The sequence below is a fragment of the Protomyctophum parallelum genome, assembly GCF_964188405.1.
Source record: "Protomyctophum parallelum genome assembly, chromosome: 8".
Classification (NCBI taxonomy): Eukaryota; Metazoa; Chordata; class Actinopteri; order Myctophiformes; family Myctophidae; genus Protomyctophum; species Protomyctophum parallelum.
The window spans coordinates 11,411,394-11,430,702 of record NC_139703.1 but is presented as its reverse complement, the minus strand read 5'-3'; the positions used below and the strand labels follow the sequence as shown (position 1 = coordinate 11,430,702).

The window sequence follows — 19,309 nt, the reverse complement described above, 5'->3', positions numbered from 1 at the left end:
CAAACAAATGCATAAATGCACAGACAGATGCAATCAACGCACACAAGTGACACCCATTCCAAAGCTAGAGGTAACTCCTTGACCTGACTTAGCTTGCGTAGAGAAAGTGATTTCATGTCAATGCCCCAAGGCACAGCACTTTTTTGAGCGTTGACCCCAGTAGAAGGTCTGCTGCTGTGAATTTTACACCTCTCCCGCTTAGCGGAGAGTGTGGTGTGGTAGAGGACATCTCCCCGAACGCGTGGGTATGTCCAGATAGTTGCCTCGCAGAGGCCTCTTTGTCCAGTGTCCATTCTGGGTCCGGAAACGGTACTTTTTTCAGCGTTGACCACAGTAGAAGGTCTGCTGCTGTGAATTTTACACCTCTCCCGCTTAGCGGAGAGTGGGGTGTGGTACAGGACATCTCCCCGAACGCGTGGGTATGTCCAGATAGTTGCCTCGCGGAGCCGTCTTTTGTCCAGTGTCCATTCTGGGTCCGGAAACGGTACTTTTTGTCAGCCTTGACCCCAGTAGAAGGTCTGCTGCTGTGAATTTTACACCTCTCCCGCTTAGCGGAGAGTGTGGTGTGGTAGAGGACATCTCCCCGAACGTGTGGGTATGTCCAGATAGTTGCCTCGCGGAGGCCTCTTTGTCCAGTGTCCATTCTGGGTCCGGAAACGGTACTTTTTGTCAGCATTGACCCCAGTAGAAGGTCTGCTGCTGTGAATTTTACACCTCTCCCGCTTAGCGGAGAGTGTGGTGTGGTAGAGGACATCTCCCCGAACGTGTGGGTATGTCCAGATAGTTGCCTCGCGGAGGCCTCTTTGTCCAGTGTCCATTCTGGGTCCGGAAACGGTACTTTTTTCAGCGTTGACCACAGTAGAAGGTCTGCTGCTGTGAATTTTACACCTCTCCCGCTTAGCGGAGAGTGGGGTGTGGTACAGGACATCTCCCCGAACGCGTGGGTATGTCCAGATAGTTGCCTCGCGGAGCCGTCTTTTGTCCAGTGTCCATTCTGGGTCCGGTAACGGTACTTTTTGTCAGCCTTGACCCCAGTAGAAGGTCTGCTGCTGTGAATTTTACACCTCTCCCGCTTAGCGGAGAGTGTGGTGTGGTAGAGGACATCTCCCCGAACGCGTGGGTATGTCCAGATAGTTGCCTCGCGGAGGCCTCTTTGTCCAGTGTCCATTCTGGGTCCGGAAACGGTACTTTTTTCAGCGTTGACCCCAGTAGAAGGTCTGCTGCTGTGAATTTTACACCTCTCCCGCTTAGCGGAGAGTGGGGTGTGGTACAGGACATCTCCCCGAACGCGTGGGTATGTCCAGATAGTTGCCTCGCGGAGCCGTCTTTTGTCCAGTGTCCATTCTGGGTCCGGAAACGGTACTTTTTGTCAGCCTTGACCCCAGTAGAAGGTCTGCTGCTGTGAATTTTACACCTCTCCCGCTTAGCGGAGAGTGTGGTGTGGTAGAGGACATCTCCCCGAACGTGTGGGTATGTCCAGATAGTTGCCTCGCGGAGGCCTCTTTGTCCAGTGTCCATTCTGGGTCCGGAAACGGTACTTTTTGTCAGCATTGACCCCAGTAGAAGGTCTGCTGCTGTGAATTTTACACCTCTCCCGCTTAGCGGAGAGTGTGGTGTGGTAGAGGACATCTCCCCGAACGTGTGGGTATGTCCAGATAGTTGCCTCGCGGAGGCCTCTTTGTCCAGTGTCCATTCTGGGTCCGGAAACGGTACTTTTTTCAGCGTTGACCACAGTAGAAGGTCTGCTGCTGTGAATTTTACACCTCTCCCGCTTAGCGGAGAGTGGGGTGTGGTACAGGACATCTCCCCGAACGCGTGGGTATGTCCAGATAGTTGCCTCGCGGAGCCGTCTTTTGTCCAGTGTCCACTTTATAAAGTCCATGCACTCCAGTGAATAGCATTTATCCATTTAGATAACTTTATTATTATTATTATAAGGATTTAATTACTTATTCTTACACAGAAACATAATGTGTGTCTTATAGCATCATATAGCATCATTTAAATGCTTAATTTGTAGTTTTAATGTGCAAATTAAACTTTTTTTCAATACTCTAGAGGGTACTCTTATTTTGAAGAGATCGTCCACCGGAAGTCTTAAATTAGCTCACTAGATTAGCTCACTAGACGCTGCCACTATAAGGTTGCCTACCCTTGATGTACCCTAACCATAATCCTGTGACTGTGAACTGAGTTTTGTCCTCCTTAACTTGCCGTACGGCATCTCTGATTGGTCGGTGCGTGAGAGCATCTGCGTCTCTGATTGGGTGTACGTCAGTGGTGGTAGGGGAGGAGCTGGGAGGAGCTCGCCGTGACCGTGTGTGTCCAGGAACTTCAACAGGTCAGAGTTTTATTTTATCTGTTTGTAATTTTGTATACACTATATTACATTAACGTACCGTTTAATTCATGTGTCCGTTTCCTGTTTAATCTGCCTGTTAAGCTGTAATGGAGACAAGCCATCCATCAGAGATACTTTCTATTTAATGATACATGTGTGATTTATTCATTGTTCTTATGTATATGATATGTGTATGTATGTGGCTGTGCACGGATAGGAACCAGGTGCTGCTTGTTGACTTGAATGAGAGTAGTACAGTCTAGCAACTTGTTTAACACTAGCCTCGGAAACCCAGACGTTTTTATTTCCAGGGAGGGAAAAAAAAGTCTGGGTCCGAGTCCACTTCAATTCGGCATAGAGTAGCGCAAACGTCGATCACTCTCTGCTGATCAGTCTCATGTCACGCAGCTGTGTCTAGATTCTCCCGGCGGATCCGGCCGGGAGCTGCCGATGCCATAGAAAGCATAGGTGGACCCCAGGCTAGTTTAAAACTGACTGCAGCCACCCAGGTTTCATTACCGTTTCTATACCGTTGCTAGCTTTGAAATACACACACACTCTCTCTCTCTCTCTCTCTCTCTCTCTCTTTCTCTCTCTCTCTCTTTCACACACACACACACACACACACACACACACACACACACACACACACACACACACACACACACACACACACACACACACACACATTCTCTCTCTCTCTCTCTCTCTCTCTCTCTCTCTCTCTCTCTCTTGGCATAATGCAAGTCAAGTTGGATCCCCAACTTTGAGATCCAACAATCCCTTATCTTCCTCTCTGCTCCTCTTCACCTCCAGATCCCCCAACACACACACCCACCATGAGCTACCCCCCCGCCAAACGCCCTCGGGGTCTCAACCATGAAGTGACCGCAGCAGCAGCGGTTGTTGACCCATTTGGTGACGATGACGACTTCACCCAGGACGACCTAGACGAGATCGATGTCATTGCCTCGCAGTCGCATCCCGCTCCCCCCGCCAACAACAACAATAGGGTCCAGGCTTCCAGAGACCAGAGGCTGCCATTGGCTGGCACTAAAACCAGTCAGAGCGGAGGGAATGGCAGAGAGAATGCTGGTATGTGTCTGCTATAGAGTCACAGGATACTGTGGTTCTCAAACTTTCTCATGTCAAGGACCCCCAAATCAAAGAAATGCCATGAATAAAAAAACTTGAATTGATACATATTTCTCTTTTGGGTCTTGACCCTCCTGAGACTGTGAGGTCCGGGTTCGATCCCTGGGATCCAGTACCTCCCTGCTTGGCACTTAGCATCAAGGGTTGGATTGGGGTAAGACCCTGCGACATACTAGCGCCTGTCGACTCTCGAGCTAACCACTGCCCTAGGGAATCCCATATATCTAAATGATGGAGCGGTTGCGCAAAGACCCGCCCGGCAGTCGGCAGCACTGTTTAATGTATTTTTTGTTGAATTACTCATGACAAAGTTGTAGAAGTCAACAGTATTTATATCCATAAAATAAGCAAGCATGCTAGCAGAGAATTCTCTAGTTCTTTCTTTCAATCATTTTATTATTATTTATATTTTCACAATCTGATACACAGATATGCCGGCTACTTTCTAATGTTTTGATAATTCGCACGACAGATGTATGCATATGACGGTATAGAGTTTCAAACTAGTGTATTTAAGAAAAAGATGATCAGGTAATATAATTATGAAAATAATAATAATAATAAAATTATTGAAATAAAGAACTAGTGAATTGTTTGCTAGCGTGCTGCTTGTTTATGTTATGGATATACATACATACAACTTTGTCATGAATAATTCAACAAAAAATACTTATAACTCGCACAAATAATCTTTGCGCAACCGCTCCGTCATTTAGATATATGCTAGGGAATCTGATCATCTAGATAGGGTTTAAGTGGTTTATAATGTGTTGTTTTGACAGGGAGCTCAGACAGACAGTTCCTCACCCTGTTGGAGGATCAACACAATGAACTGAAGAGAAAGGTACAAACAACACCCAACACTGTATGAGAGAGACATGCATGTCAGTTGCACTGGTGTGGACGGGCCTTTATTTTCTCTTAGTTAGTCCACCTACTTGGAGAATAAAGTGATGTCCTGTCTTATTGTGGAAACAATAAATATTTTGGGAGGTCTTGTCTGTCTTACTATGTCCATGGTAAAGGTGTGTGTGTGTGTGCGTGCAGCTGAAGGAGGTGGAGGAAGTGATAGTGGTGAAGAATGGAGAGATCCGTGTGTTGAGAGACTCCCTGAAGGGCGTCCAGCAGGAGAAGGACACGCACATCCAGTCCCTGCACCGCCTGGAGACCGACAGACAGACACAGCAGAGCAACAGAGAGGCCGAGCTGGCCAGGAAGGTAAGGAGACGGGCACATGTCTGTCTTCTAATCTAATGCATCCATCTTTAACCGCTTATCAGGAATGGGGGCAACAGTTCCGGCAGAGAGCTCCACACTGCCCTGTCCCGAGCAGCATTATAATCTTCAAGCTCACAACGTGTCACATCGTGGAGGATCATGAACTTGTAGATCTCACTATGAGTGAGATTTTGTCCATTGGTGTACAGCATTTTGAAAATCAATGTTTTAATGTAGTGTTTTATAATGTTTTAGTAACACAGATGGAATAAAGACTTTCTTGTTTGTGTTGTTCAGGTTCAATCCCTGCAGTCTGAGCTTCAGTTTAAAGAAGCAGAAATGATTGAGATGAAAACAAAACTCCATAATAAGACAACAGGATCTCCATTGCAAAGGTTACTACTGCTATTACTATAGTCTTGTGTAGCCAGATGAACGAGATCTCCAACTACTGACATGTCTAAACTAAATTCCCCTTGAAATGCCCGAACAGTGGAGATGCGATGCTAGAGACTAACAGACAGTAACTCGGGACTCCTGGATCGCTGTCCTCCACACCCTCCTGTGTGGAGGACGTTTGAAATGTACCCATTGTGCATACTGTGAATAACATTTTCAATCAATCAACCAAAGTCCACCCTTGTGACATCAAGTGCCGTCCAGGGCCTTTTCCTGCTGTGATTTGAGTGTCCCATGACTCTAACACCGTCCCAGTATGAAGGACCGCCCTTATGCCCTAAAGTCTTTGCATTGGTTCTGCCGCTGCGATGATGTTCTACAGTTTGCACTCAATTGTAGGCCATTCATTACATTTAGATGTGTCAGTAGGTGGAAATCTCTGATTATCTGTCTACGCAAAACTACTGCTGCTACTGTAATTACTAGTACTCTTTTAAGTAGATAAGAACTGTCTTTGCTCTCTCTTCCTCCCAAGTCCCAGAATGCACAGTGCCATTGCCCAGGTGCACCCTGGGAACAGCGGTGGCTCCAGCTCTGCCTCTCCAACAGGAAGAGCCTTCATCACTAAGGAGACGTTTGGAGCTCAGCTGCCCTCCAGAAGCACACCTCGCAAACCCCCCAAAACACACCAGGGTAGGACCCCCAAACTGATACTGTATGTACTTAGCTGCCCTCCAGAAGCACACCTTGCAAACCCCCCAAAACACACCAGGGTAGGATCCCCAAACTGATACTGTATGTATTTGCCCGTGGAGTGGACCCCCATCTGAAAAAAGGTTTTGTGCCATGGATGGAAACCCCAAGAAGAGAAGATTTATGTTATCTTATCACAAATTTTTTCAATATTTTCTTGTACATGTTCTATGTAGATTGTAGATCTTCATAGGCAAAAATAACCTGCATTACAATGTATCTAGTGTGTAGTAGTTATTATTTAGTTATTATTTATTCCGGAATAGGGATGGGTCCAATTAATCGTTAATAGCAACCGAAATCGATTATTAAAATGAATAATAGATAATCGTTTTTTTGTTTTTTAATGAGAATCTGTTGGAAAGGCAATATTGTCATCGAAACAGGACAGGGCTGTAGGCCTACCAAAGTGTGCCTGGGATGTGTCTGTGTAGCTGCATGACTAAGAGGAGGGTGAGTGACTGAGTGCATGTGTGACTCCAATCAAGATACAGGTTTGGAGGATTTAGCCGTTGTTGGGAATTCACCTAATCAGGCCGGAGTTGCTACGGTGATCAATTGGCTCAACACTGGTCCAGGGACCACCAGTGGTCCTTGAGGGGGTTCCAGGTGGTCCTCATCCAAAAGATGGAGTTAGTAACCAAATGGACCCTTATTAACTCAAGAGTTAAAATTATTGTTGATCGTGTGTGTGTGTGTGTGTGTGTGTGTGCGCGTGTGTGCGTACGTTCCAGCAGACAGACTGAGTTCCACTTCCAGTATTAAATCCGGTGACGGACCGGAAGTTCATCCTGACCCCTTCCTGACCTCCACCAGGCCACTTCACCTCCAACACAAAGGTCAATACAAGTTCTGCTACTATTTACTGTTATTTTTTATATTTATATTTATTTGGCCAGAATGAAATGATGTATGATGATAAGAGCGCCCCTCACTTCACATGGGTGTGATTTTAAATTTATATCTTTTTGGATCCTTTTTGCCTTTATTGACAGATTACAGTTGTTTGACAGGAAAGGGGAACAGAGATGGGGGGGGGAACACACGCAGCAAAGTTCGTCCGTATCGCAACGCGCTGTCAGGCTGGATTACCTAGGTGCCTGGACCGCTTGCTGGCCCAGGCCTGTATATTTTAATTTGATTGTATATGTTTGTTTCTTTGAATAGGTTCTGTGTTGCTGAGTCTGTTACTGCAGCAGTCCCCTGGGCTGTGTCACCTGTTGTCTATCAGCCCTGCCTCTCTCAACACGCACCTACTGCACCTTAACACGTATGTACTGCACCTTATTCCAGTGGTTCTCAACCTTTTCAGGCCACAACCCCAATATTTAAAAGAAGTATAAATGTAGTTCTTGTATTACAGGACCATCGTCTCTAGTAGCAGACCTGAGGTCAGATGTATACATGTTGTTCTTGTATTACAGGTCCATGGTCTCTAGCAGCAGACCTGGTGTCAGCCGTCTGTGTCAGCTGGCTGTCACTGGTCTTCATATGATGAACCAGATACACACCACACAACCACACAGGTAAGGTCTTTATTACACACTTTAACACTCCAATCACCCAAGACGAAGTTTTATCCAAAAGACGAAGATTATTGATGTAACAACCGATCGCATCGCTCCACAGCCTAGGAGCGCCTGTTGTGCAATGCTCGATGTTGTGTAACAGTGGGACGTCATCGAAAATCCGGTCCGTCGGTAAAAGTGCTCCGCTGCTATAAATCGCTGGATTATTTAATGGATTAAATAACCCTGGGCAATCGGAGTGTTAACTGTGTGTGTGTGTGTGTGTGTGTGTGTGTGTGCGCTTGTTTGAATGATTGAAAATGTTATTAAAGGAGCTATAACATAAAATTTAACTTTTTCCATTTCTTTTGTGTTTTTGGGGCTGTTTTCTATCCCCACAAATAACAATCAGAACAATCAGGCTTTCATATCATATAGGTGCTTTAATGGAAATTGCTCTCAGGAACAGCTCAACTGATTTTGGTCTCATCGTGATGTCATCAATGTCACCCTACTTTGTATAATTCCTCCTTCTTCAGACTTGGAATTTGCATTTCCACTTTGTTTACAATGTCCACCATTGTTGATTTTCCAAACTGGCATGGAATGGAAACAAGCCTGGTTTTATCTAGCATCAGTATTATAATGACTAAAATATTAAATAATCTGCATATCAGCACCCTTTTTTACAGGGGCCAGTTTTGAATTGCAGCCACCCGTAAATGCCCTTTGAGAACGGTTTTGAAGGACATTAGAGATTCACATTTCTTAACTGTTGGTAGGGCATTCCACATTTTAGTGGCATAGGAGCGAAATTAATTTTACCCCTTATTTGAGCCGAATCTGGGTTGAAAGTGGTTTGTTGAACTCCCTCTTCTGTTGTGATCGGTGACATTTAGGAAGTATTTTGACAGGTACATGGGTATCTTAGTGGTGTAGCGAATCTTGAAGACCAGGCCCATTGCAAGTTGCTGTACTCCGTCTCCTAGCCCTAAGCCATTCCAACCTATCAAAATGAGCAGGGGTGAGGTGGGTTCTGGGAGTAAGCCCAAGTAGTAGCCTGACCAGTTTGTTTTGGGATGTCTGGAGCCTTGTTTTTAAGGCCTTTGAGTTGCTGTGGGATCATGAGGTGTGTGTGTGTGTGTGTGTGTGTGTGTGTGTGTGTGTGTGTGTGTGTGTGTGTGTGTGTGTGTGTGTGTGTGTGTGTGTGTGTGTGTGTGTGTGTGTGTGTGTGTGTGTGTGTGTGTGTGTGTGTGTGTGTGTGTGTGTGTGTGTGTGTATCATCTATCCGGCTTTTACAGTGTGATTACAATGCTTGCATTTCGTCCTACGTTTTCTTTTCAAATTAAAATTTCAGTTTCAGTTCACCTTGCTCTTTGTGGTGTAGTTTTGGGAATTTGTTGCCCTCTGGTGGCTGTTTTTGGTCATTTTCAGCCTTGTATTCACTTCCTATTGTCTTTACAGTCACGCAAATGTACGAAATGTATATAAGTAAATTAAAAGTAAAGTAAATTAAAGTAAATATTTGAAACGGAAATGCCAGCTTCCTTGCTCGGATTTTGTGAGGTGTAGTTCCAGACTATATAGTGGAGATTGCGGAATAGTTGTCTGGCTCTGGCTAGTGTGCAAGACTAGTGTGTACCGTATCTAAACCCAGTCTCCTGTCTTGTTCATTGCTTAGTCTTTGGAGGTTCACTGCTTGTTTGAGCCAAAACTGCCTTGGACTCTAGTTCCATTCTGTGGCTGTGCTTTTTCCTCCGGATCACTTGGATTTGTGTTTTTCTGTCTTGTTTTTCTGTGCTTAAAGTCTGAGCATTTACGTCATCAGCGGCCCATACCCCAGGCGGGGTTGCCGAAAGGGCCTTTCTTTGTGGAGTTTGCACGTTCTCCCAGGGTAGGTACCCTCACAAAAAAAGCATGCAGTAATCCTGGTCTCTATACTGCCTCCCCCTGGTCAGCCGGGGCACCTGAAGGAGGGAAAATATACTGGCTGGAATAAAGTGTTACTTCCATGTGCTACAACCTACTGGGGAAACCACCCCCTGTCAGGTGATAAGAAGCGGCATGTTCACTCCTCATGCACTGAAGGAAGCATGAGCTCAGTTCAGGGCTCTCCCCAGGATTACAGCTTAGGCCATGGGTTTTCAACAGGTGGTCCGTGGACCACTGGTGGTCCGTGAAGGTATTGCATGTGGTCCCTGACCATGCATTTAGTAATGTAGGAAAGTGAAGATTTGTATTTTAATTTATTGTATTGACCACAAGTTGAGAAACAATGCAGTAAATGATGATGACGTGTCGAGTTAGAATCTCAAGGGAAACTGTACCGGTTTGCCTGGTTGAGTCACCATTATAAAGAAATGTGCCCATATTTAATCGCATCTGTCTGCTCGCTCATACATACAGTGAGTTACAATGAACAGCAACAGGAGTTTAATATGGAAGGTTAATTTCCCCCCCACACCACACCCATATCCCCCCTCCCAACACAAAGTGGTCCCCAGGTAGATTCTCAGTCAGGGTGGTGGTCCCTGGTTCATAAGCAGTTGAAAACCCCTGGCTTAGGCCATGGGTTTTCAACAGGTGGTCCGTGGCTCACTGGTGGTCCGTGAAGGTATTGCATGTGGTCCCTGACCATGCATTTAGTAATGTAGGAAAGTGAAGATTTGTATTTAATTTAATTTATTGTATTGACCACAAGTTGAGAAACAATGCAGTAAATAAAATGACGTGGTGACATTCGATGACGCTCGATCGATGTCAGTTACTGGGAAGTCGGACGTCAAGAACTTCCACAGAAAAGGGAGGTAGAATCTCAAGGGAAACTGTACCGGTTTGCCTGGTTGAGTCACCATTATAAGGAAATGTACCCATAATCAATTGCATGCGTGTGCTCGCTCATACATAGAGTAAGTTACAATGAACAGCAACATGATTTTAATATGGAAGGTTAATTTTCCCCCCACACCACGCCCATATCCCCCCTCCCAACACAACAGTGGTCCCCAGGTTGATTCTAACTCAGGGTGGTGGTCCCTGGTTCATAATCAGTTGAAAACCCCTGGCTTAGGCAATTCGCACCGGGTGAAAAATGAGTTACAAAATCGTGAGATGGATGGATAACAGCGCTGCACGAAGTGACGGACTGAGGTCCCCTGAGGTCATTGTAAAGTGTGTGTTTTCAGGTTGTGTCCTGGTGCCATTCATCTCCTGCCTCTGTTGGACTTCCATCTGTCAGTGTTCTGCCAGGCTCTGGACTCTCCAACCAACACCACCAGCACCACCAAAAGCTCTGCTCCCAGGACCAGGTAGGGCCTCACTGTCCTCACACTGTCTCAGCTGTCCTCCTGTCTCTCTCCTACATCGTCTGTCTCTCAGCTCTCACTGTATTGTCTCTCCTACCCGGTCACTCTCTCAGCTGTCCAAATGTCTTGTCTCTCCTACCCGGTCACTCTCTCAGCTGTCCAACTGTATTGTCTCTCGTACCCGGTCTCTCTCTCTCAGCTGTCCAAATGTCTTCTCTCTCCTACCCGGTCACTCTCTCAGCTGTCCAACTGTATTGTCTCTCGTACCTGGTCTCTCTCTCAGCCGTCCAACTGTCTTCTCTCTCCTACCCGGTCACTCTCTCAGCCGTCCAACTGTATTGTCTCTCCTACCCGGTCTCTCTCTCTCTCAGCTGTCCAACTGTATTGTCTCTCGTACCCGGTCACTCTCTCAGCCGTCCAGGCCCAGGGGTCAGTGTGGGTGTTGGCTACTCGTCGCTGGACGCCCCCTGTGGACTGGAGGACCATGGAGGAGTTGGACTGGAGGAGAACAGCCTGGCTGCCCTCCGGGTGCTCCACGTGCTGCTGTCTTATAGCGACGAGGTGATGATGACAGCATGAGCATCCTTCCTCACTGATGTTACTACTACTACCGCTGAAGATTTCGGTTAAAAAAATGACAAAATCTTCCAATAATTAAAAAGAAAAATCACACCCGTGTGAACTGAGTGGTGTAACAAACACACAAAGTCACTTGTTGGAGCGCTTAGCACCGCTCAAAAAAATAAATGTTCAAAAATAGCAGATATACAAGCTCACAGTGCCGCATGAAGTGACGTGCTGTGAGCTTGTATATCTGCATTTGTTTAATAGCCAACGTTATTAAAATATGGACTAAGTGGTACAGTGACAAGGTGATAATGACAACATAAATGGTAAATGGTGCATTTATATAGCACCTTTATCCAAGGCGCTTTACATAGATTGTGTATTACATTCACCCATTCAGACACAGTCATACACATGCGGAAACCATGCAAGGCACCAACCAGCACATCAGGAGCAATTTGGGGGTTCAGTGTCTTGCTTATCAACATGATCATCCTTCCTTCCTACCCTTACTACTACTCTAACCTGCACAGTTACTGTGTGCTGTTGCTCTTATTCACAGTAAGTTGTTTGATAGAGTATACAGTATATGAGGTGTGATAAACATGCTGCTAAGCTTTGTCCTTCACCCTTTGTCCCCAGGTGGTAGAGGCGGTCCTTACAGAGTCCAAACAGGAAGAACAAACTGACCACCACACGGTAACATCATCTTTAAGATCCTTTTCTTTTAGTACAGTGCAAGGATAATTCGTTGCTGTCCGGAAGAAACCCTAACTCCATTTTTGAGGCATTTTGGCATAAATCAATGATATTAAACTCCCTTCACGTCTGTGTGTTGGTTAAAACAAATATTGAACCATTGGAAAGTATTAAATCATTTTGTGCTTTTCACGAGAGATCTTGTGGAAGGTCACCTTAGCTAGATTTGATTTAAAAAACAATATATATTTAGTATAACATATTTACATACCAACACTGAAATTCAGGGATGCGGTGGATGAAAAAGTTATTTAGAGGGGTGCCCTGTGCCAAACCACTGGTCAATGGCATATGCTATGGCACAGAGCAGTATACTGTCATTTCCTTATTATATGTAACAGAACTACAAAATTAGCTAAGGGTTTCATCTGCCTTCAATCATGACAAAGAAAACTATGCCATGAACGTTTGTTTTTCTGACCTTCAGGCTACCATGTCGACAGACAGAAAAACTACAACCCTTCCGGCTGTAGGACTACAATCCCAGCATACTTTGCTGCAGTACGTGTTGAGGCTGTGTAACACAGGCTGCTGTCGTCCAAGACAAGTTGTGGTCCAGACCGCTGTCAAAACGCTCTGTGTTCTGACAGAACGCACTCCACACACACAATCAGACAGGTATGCACACACACACACACACACACACACACACACACACACACACACACACACACACACACACACACACACACACACACATTCTACATGCCTGCAGTAGTAATCACTCTATATTCCCATAATAATCATTGCTATATACACATATCTATATATATATATATATATACTTTTTTTCCCCCTTTGTTTTAGTTGTTAGTATCTTATATGTACACTGTCTTGTATGTTTAAGTATGTCATGTTGTCCTTGATACAAAAATTAATGATCATTTCTATTATAGTGTTTGATCAGTAACACGGGTGACGGGTCTCCCTGTCTATTCAGCTCCTTAATAAACAGAAAATACATTTATAGGTTGGGATTACCAATTTCATCCAATCAGGACAGAGAATGATCGGTGTGGGGTTGTTTATGAACAAACCACAGAGCAATTATTTTCTTTGTTTACGAAGAAATGTTATTGTTTTAACCATAAAATATGACTTACCCTAACGGCATTTGATATCACTCTCTCGTGTGTGTGTGTGTGTGTGTGTGTGCTGTAGGTTGCAGTGTGTGTTGTCCAGTGGTGTGTTGTTAGTGTGCGTGTCAGAAGACAGTTCTGTGCAGACGGTGTCGGGGTGTGTGTGTGTTCTGAGGTGTGTAGCCCAGCATGAACAGCTGGCTCTACAGCTGTGCTCTCAGCATGGTCAGTACACCCACTGCTTATTCTTCTACTACTTGTATTCATTCTACTTTAGTCCTACTACTACTAATTCTACTACTAAGCCTTAGTTATACTTCGTCGCTGATGGGCAGACATTTCTTATCTTTGTGTTTTTCTTAGTAAATGTGTGCCCTACTTGATCATACTACAGTGTCACACAAGAGCTCCAATAGTAGCTTGAAGCTTGTTTCAAGCTTTTTTCCAACAGAGAGCTCCAGACTTCATCCTGGGGGAACAGTTCCAACAGAGAGCTCCAGACTTCATCCTGGGGGAACAGTTCCAACAGAGAGCTCCAGACTTCATCCTGGGGGAACAGTTCCAACAGAGAGCTCCAGAGTCCAGACTTCATCCTGGGGGAACAGTTCCAACAGAGAGCTCCAGACTTCATCCTTGGGGAACAGTTCCAACAGAGAGCTCCAGACTTCATCCTGGGGGAACAGTTCCAACAGAGAGCTCCAGACTTCATCCTGGGGGAACAGTTCCAACAGAGAGCTCCAGACTTCATCCTGGAGGAACAGTTCCAACAGAGAGCTCCAGACTTCATCCTGGGGGATCCCGAGGTGTTCCAAGGCCAGTTTGGAGATATAATCCCACCATCTGGTCCTTGGTCTGCCCGTGGGGCCCCTTCCAGTGGGACGTGCAGTGAGGACCTCCCTAGGGAGACGCTCGAGCGGCATCCTTACTAGATGCCCGGACCACCTAAGCAATGTTGACAATGTTGGCATGGTGTTCACAAAAATGTCTTGTGTGTGTGTGTGTGTGTGTGTTTGTTTGTGTGTGTGTGTGTGTGTGTGTGTGTGTGTGTGTGTGTGTGTTTGACAGATCCCTGTTTGTTTCTCAACTTATTTGACTACATCAGAACCCGACCAGACAAATGCAGCACTTACACACAATGGACCGAACTGGACCTGCAGGTAACACACACACACACACACACACACGCACACACACATGCATGCAACCCCAAGTTGGGCTCGGCCAAGGAGGACGTGAGGTGTAACACAATTTAAATGCTGGGGGGAAACATGAGTCGAGTTTATTTTAATGTTCAATCAATTGTGTTGCATTTTTTGTATTGATAATGATTATATTGTTTCAGGTGATCAGACTGATCAATACACTGTTGACTCACACCACACACACACAGCCTGTGTTTAAACCCACCTGTCTGTGTTACACCAAGGTAAGACGCACGCACAAACAGCTAGCACATAACATTCCAGCTGCCAGCATTGATCCAATTATAGATCTCTCTCTGGCTGCGTTCGAATTGCTAGGGTTGTTCCCTACCCCCTACTCCCCATACGGGGATCCAGACTCTAGTGGACTCTATAGTGATGATTTCAGACAATACTCCCTGTATGGGGAGCACCAACGTCGATATCGGTAGAGGGCGCTCATGGGCGGGTTCATGTACTTTTTATTTGCATTGTAATCCCCATAGGGTTTTTTCAGATCGCCTCATAAAGAACTGTTTGAAAAATAAACAAATCATCCCGGCCGCTTCACTCATTTGGATATGAAGAATCAACTAACTACAAGAAACCAGTTAAATTATTTTTAAATTCATGGATGAATAAAGAAAAAATAGGTTAATGAAAATATGTTTGCAGGCATTTAGGCCTATATGTCCATGATGAAAAGGTTATTCTTTTAAAATAACATAGGCCTATGATTATTATCAATAAATTCATATTATCTCCGTTATCCAGCAATATGAAAACAGTGCACCACCTTGACAATATGAAAATATCAGCAGCATGATTAACCACATGAACCCCCGCTAATCCTGGGGGGGGGGTACGGCAAAAATAGCCGATCTATACGCGTGTTGTGAGCTGAGCTTGCAGATCGGGTACTTTTGGTAAAGAATGACCAAAAGTAGCCGATCTACAAGCTCTGCTCACAATACGGACGTTTGGTGTTAACAGAAACAGCAGTCCAATAAATTACTATCTATAGACTATAGGCCGCCACCTAATGACGTTTTAATGTATTTATCGCAATTTAATGAAATAATGTTATAGATAACATATATTTTTTGAATATTGAATGAATATTAATAAAACGGACACAATGAATGTGTCTCACATGCATGTATTTAGTCTACGTTTTAACGTTTTTGATAAAGAATCTCGCAAATATATTCTACAGCAAGCAACTGATTCCTCTCCTAACGTCATGCGCTGGGCCTGGGTGATACAATGAATCAGATTAGTAATACTATTGCAAATTAATTGTTTTAATATAAATAAAATAAAACAATTGCAAATAAATGCACAGATCATTTGTCTCGAGATCTGTAGCTTCGAGATCCGCCAGGGAAGAAAAGAGAGGGGGAAACGAACGTTTAAAAAGTACATTTGTGTTGATTTCTTTCGCTGGCTCAACTTCTGCCTCTTCTGAGTTGCATGCATGCAGAAGCAGCGCACGTGCGCAAACGCATGCATGTGCTTCGCTGTGTTTTTGTAGTGACCATCGGATGGTTCCTACAATTCCCGGTGCATTGTGGGATACTTCAGTCGACTACATTAGGGTGCAAAAATGCTCACTACACATTCGGACACTATAACAAAATGGTGGAACCCAAAGTAGTGCACTATATATGGGGCATAGGGAATGATTTGAACGCAGCCTCTGTCTCCAGAATAAGAGTCTAAATGAATGTCCCTCTCCAGGTGGTTCAGATTGTAGTAATCGTTCTTCACCGTCAGTGGTTGGAGATCAGAGATGCAGAGATGCCCCCCCAACACACATACACATCAGGTAACACACACACACATATACATTCAGATGTTCATTCTACATTTTCTGTTTAGCAATTACTTAGCATAATCATAATAATTTTCCTGTTACATACATTGTCAAGAAATAGCAGATCTACTAACTTAAAACACGTTGCATTACGTCACGATCAGCGCCACCAACGGGTGGATTTTTGCAAAACACATTTTTGGAACAAAATTCCTCAAATCATCCAATTGCCATCCAAGGCGTAAGAAGAAATTGCACCCTTTTCATATTGGCTTATTATAGCACCACGAGGAGGCCACAACCTGACCTGCCCTGGTGGAGACCTGTGCCCCGAGGGGCACTATTTCTAGTTACTTTTGTGGTAATTTATTAGTCCCTGTAAAACTTTGTTATCGTGAATTGAAGGCTGGCAGTGGCTCAGGGGTAGAGCGGCCGATTGGGAACCTGAGTTAGTATCGAAGCGTCCTTGAGCAAGACACTGAATCCCTAATTGCTGCCGATGAGCTATGCAAGGCACCATCCTGGTGCCTTGCATGGTTTCCTCTGCCATCGATGTATGAATGTTTTGTGAATGGGTGAATGTAATGCACAATCTATGCAAAGCGCCTTGGATGAAAGCGCTATATACCATTTACCATTAATAGCCCTAGTTCTGTTGCTGTTCTCCAGGACAGAGGGAGCGCTGGCAGCCCGTTGCCCAGGCACGGGGCTCTTCTCCTGGGGTGAACCTGCTGCGGGAGTCCCTGGTTCTGCTCCACTGGCTGCTGCTCAACCACGGTGGCTTCTCTGAGAGCGTCCGAGCCATGCTGCACATGTACGACCAGGTCATCCCTGCTCTACGAGACACCCTGAAGACTCTGCCTGACCTGACCTACACCGAGGGTATGCACACACACACACACACAGATTAACACTATATACTGTATATTTATATACCCCAAATGCACATACAACATTAGAACCTACAATATGACTCTATTATTATTTTAGTTTCATTTTCAAGTCAACTAGGATTCTTCCTGGTCATAGCTACTTCTATTTCCAGTACAATCCCAAAATATAATTAAAGTAGTACAAAGAAAAAAAATGCACGCCCGCTTTGAGAGAAAATGGTGGCTAAGTGCCGGCTTGACACATCGTCAAGCCTGTATTGACGGTCGGTGCGTAACAAGTATCAGTCTCGTCGACTTTTGCATCTGTTGTTGTTGCATATGGGATATGGAACATATCATTTTACGAAGCAATAGTTTAACTGCTACTTGGAGAGTTGGATTTTAGCTGTGGCATGTGGACCGCATGCGTTTTGTTTTCGAAAGAAAAAAATAACTACAAAAACAAAACAAATGGTGATTTATGAACAGAACTGAGTGACTATGGATTGCCAACGTAAAATGGCTCAGAAACCAATCTCTGATTGATTTGGTCGGCCAAAGTACAGAAAATAACAAGTGTAGTAGTAGTGATGTTGATGAGGCAACCGGTATTAGCATTGCTTTACTCTTCTGTGCCAACTGCTGCTGCTAATATTATACTGTATTTTATACAGTATGTACTGTTATACTGTATTCTCAGTTGAGCCGCTGGACCAACTGAACTGCAAATGTTATATATGTATTGTGTTCTTAGGCCAGCCTGGGCCACCGTGCAAACCGCTGCTGCAAATGGTGTGTTCCTAGCCCAAACATTTAAACTCTCGTAGAGGTTTTTTTTCCGATTCTAACGAATCTCTCTACGAGAGTCTAAACGAGCTACACCCAAATATGGTCGCGCAGAGCAACGTTTATGCCTCAAAATCACTCTTACCTTGTACAAATGCAAAATCTAAGCTGCTTTTTCGTTTGCCCCACTTGTCCGGTGGGTGTGCGTCAAACAATTACACACCGTAGGACCGTAGTTTTCAATAAAAAAGGTATTTTAATCCACTCTGTCCATACTCTGTCTCGGAATCTGGCGGCCATCTTGGTTTTCTCTCCATTGTAAATGCGCAACAGAACCCTGCCCGCTAGGGGCGCGGCCGATGTTCTGTTGCGCATTTACAATGGAGGTGTTCCTAGTATTGTGTTCACCAAAAAATAGCAAAAGTAGCAGATCTACAAGATCAAAATGCGTTTCTTCACACCGTGTTTCGAGCTTGTGGTTCTGTTTCCTGTTCCAAATAGCAACTGGAAACTAATGCTATTGGCTGGAAGGCCATCGAGGGCGGTTCTTCACTCCACCCTGCTCTGACAATAATTTACAAAAAAAAGAAGAAAAAATGCATATCATGATAGTTGATATAGAACTGCCTCCAAAATAATCTCAGAAAGGTTTTTTAAATATGAACAATTTAAAATTGTGCATTGTATTTCACTTCTCCACTACTTTCAGCATTAATATTCTACTTCCTGTTTCCTGTCAGAGCTGGCCCTGGAGGAAGTCTGTCGGCCCGAGTCGGACTTCACAGACGCCATGGATACTGACTGCTGATTGGCCGAGCTGCCGCCATCGCTTTATCAGGTTGTCCAATCTGACGACCGTAATATCATGACGGAACACTGCGATCACTATTGGTTATTGATTATGACCTGACTGCCGTTTCTACTGGACGCTGAACATGTTTTAATGTTGTTAGATTAAAAGGAATTTCTTCCTGAACTCTGTTGGGGTTTTCTATTATTAAAGTAGAGTTAAGTGAACTCTTCTGCTGGGGTTTTCTATTCTTAGAGTAGAGTTAAGTGGCTTCAGGTTTAAACTGCTCCTGGTTGCCTGTATTACATAATACCTTTCACACCAAGCATGCATATATAATATTGTCTGTTGGGTGGAAACCTCACATGTCCAACACTGTTACTTTTAAGGATTCAAGTTCCGAAAGTAGCAGATCCACAAGCTCAAAACGGGTCGCTTTGAGCCACGTTTCGAGCTTGTTCAATTTAATTTGACTCGGTTCCACAGATAAATATTGTGAAAATAGAAGATATAAGTTCTGAGCTTTTGGCCAATGTTTGACCAGTTTTTATAGTATAGTTTGTTGATTACTTTTGATTCAGTAATGTAAAAGATACATTACTGAATCAAAAGTGTTAAAAAGGTCTTTAAATTGTCATCTGGGATTCTGGGGACCCCCCCATAAAATCATGTTGGGACCACCCTGGGGGTCCCTACCTACAGGTTGAACCACTGACTAAAGGCCTATTCATAGTCTGGATTTTCGGTGGTGAGGGGACCACCGGAGCTGAAATAACGTTG

The 19,309-nt window shown here is 44.6% G+C and overlaps 1 protein-coding gene across 3 annotated transcripts; it reads left to right on the top strand.

Moving 5' to 3' along the window:
• Window positions 1-3,165: 3,165 nt before the first annotated feature.
• Window positions 3,166-18,715, top strand: atrip (ATR interacting protein). 3 transcript variants are annotated; one of them, XM_083770634.1, is made up of 18 exons: window positions 3,166-3,436; window positions 4,279-4,340; window positions 4,544-4,714; window positions 5,012-5,109; window positions 5,649-5,806; window positions 6,604-6,705; window positions 7,034-7,136; window positions 7,291-7,392; window positions 10,560-10,682; window positions 11,051-11,240; window positions 11,889-11,945; window positions 12,433-12,623; window positions 13,167-13,309; window positions 14,150-14,241; window positions 14,427-14,510; window positions 16,006-16,093; window positions 16,751-16,963; window positions 18,480-18,715. In XM_083770634.1, the coding sequence occupies exons 1-18, from the start codon at window positions 3,181-3,183 to the stop codon at window positions 18,545-18,547; spliced, it is 2,301 nt and encodes a 766-aa protein (XP_083626760.1). In that variant the 5' UTR covers window positions 3,166-3,180; the 3' UTR covers window positions 18,548-18,715. The 3 variants fall into 3 exon arrangements, with proteins under 3 accessions (XP_083626760.1, XP_083626761.1, XP_083626759.1); XM_083770635.1 differs by having other exon boundaries at window positions 6,601-6,705; window positions 11,093-11,240; XM_083770633.1 differs by having other exon boundaries at window positions 6,601-6,705.
• Window positions 18,716-19,309: the final 594 nt, after the last annotated feature.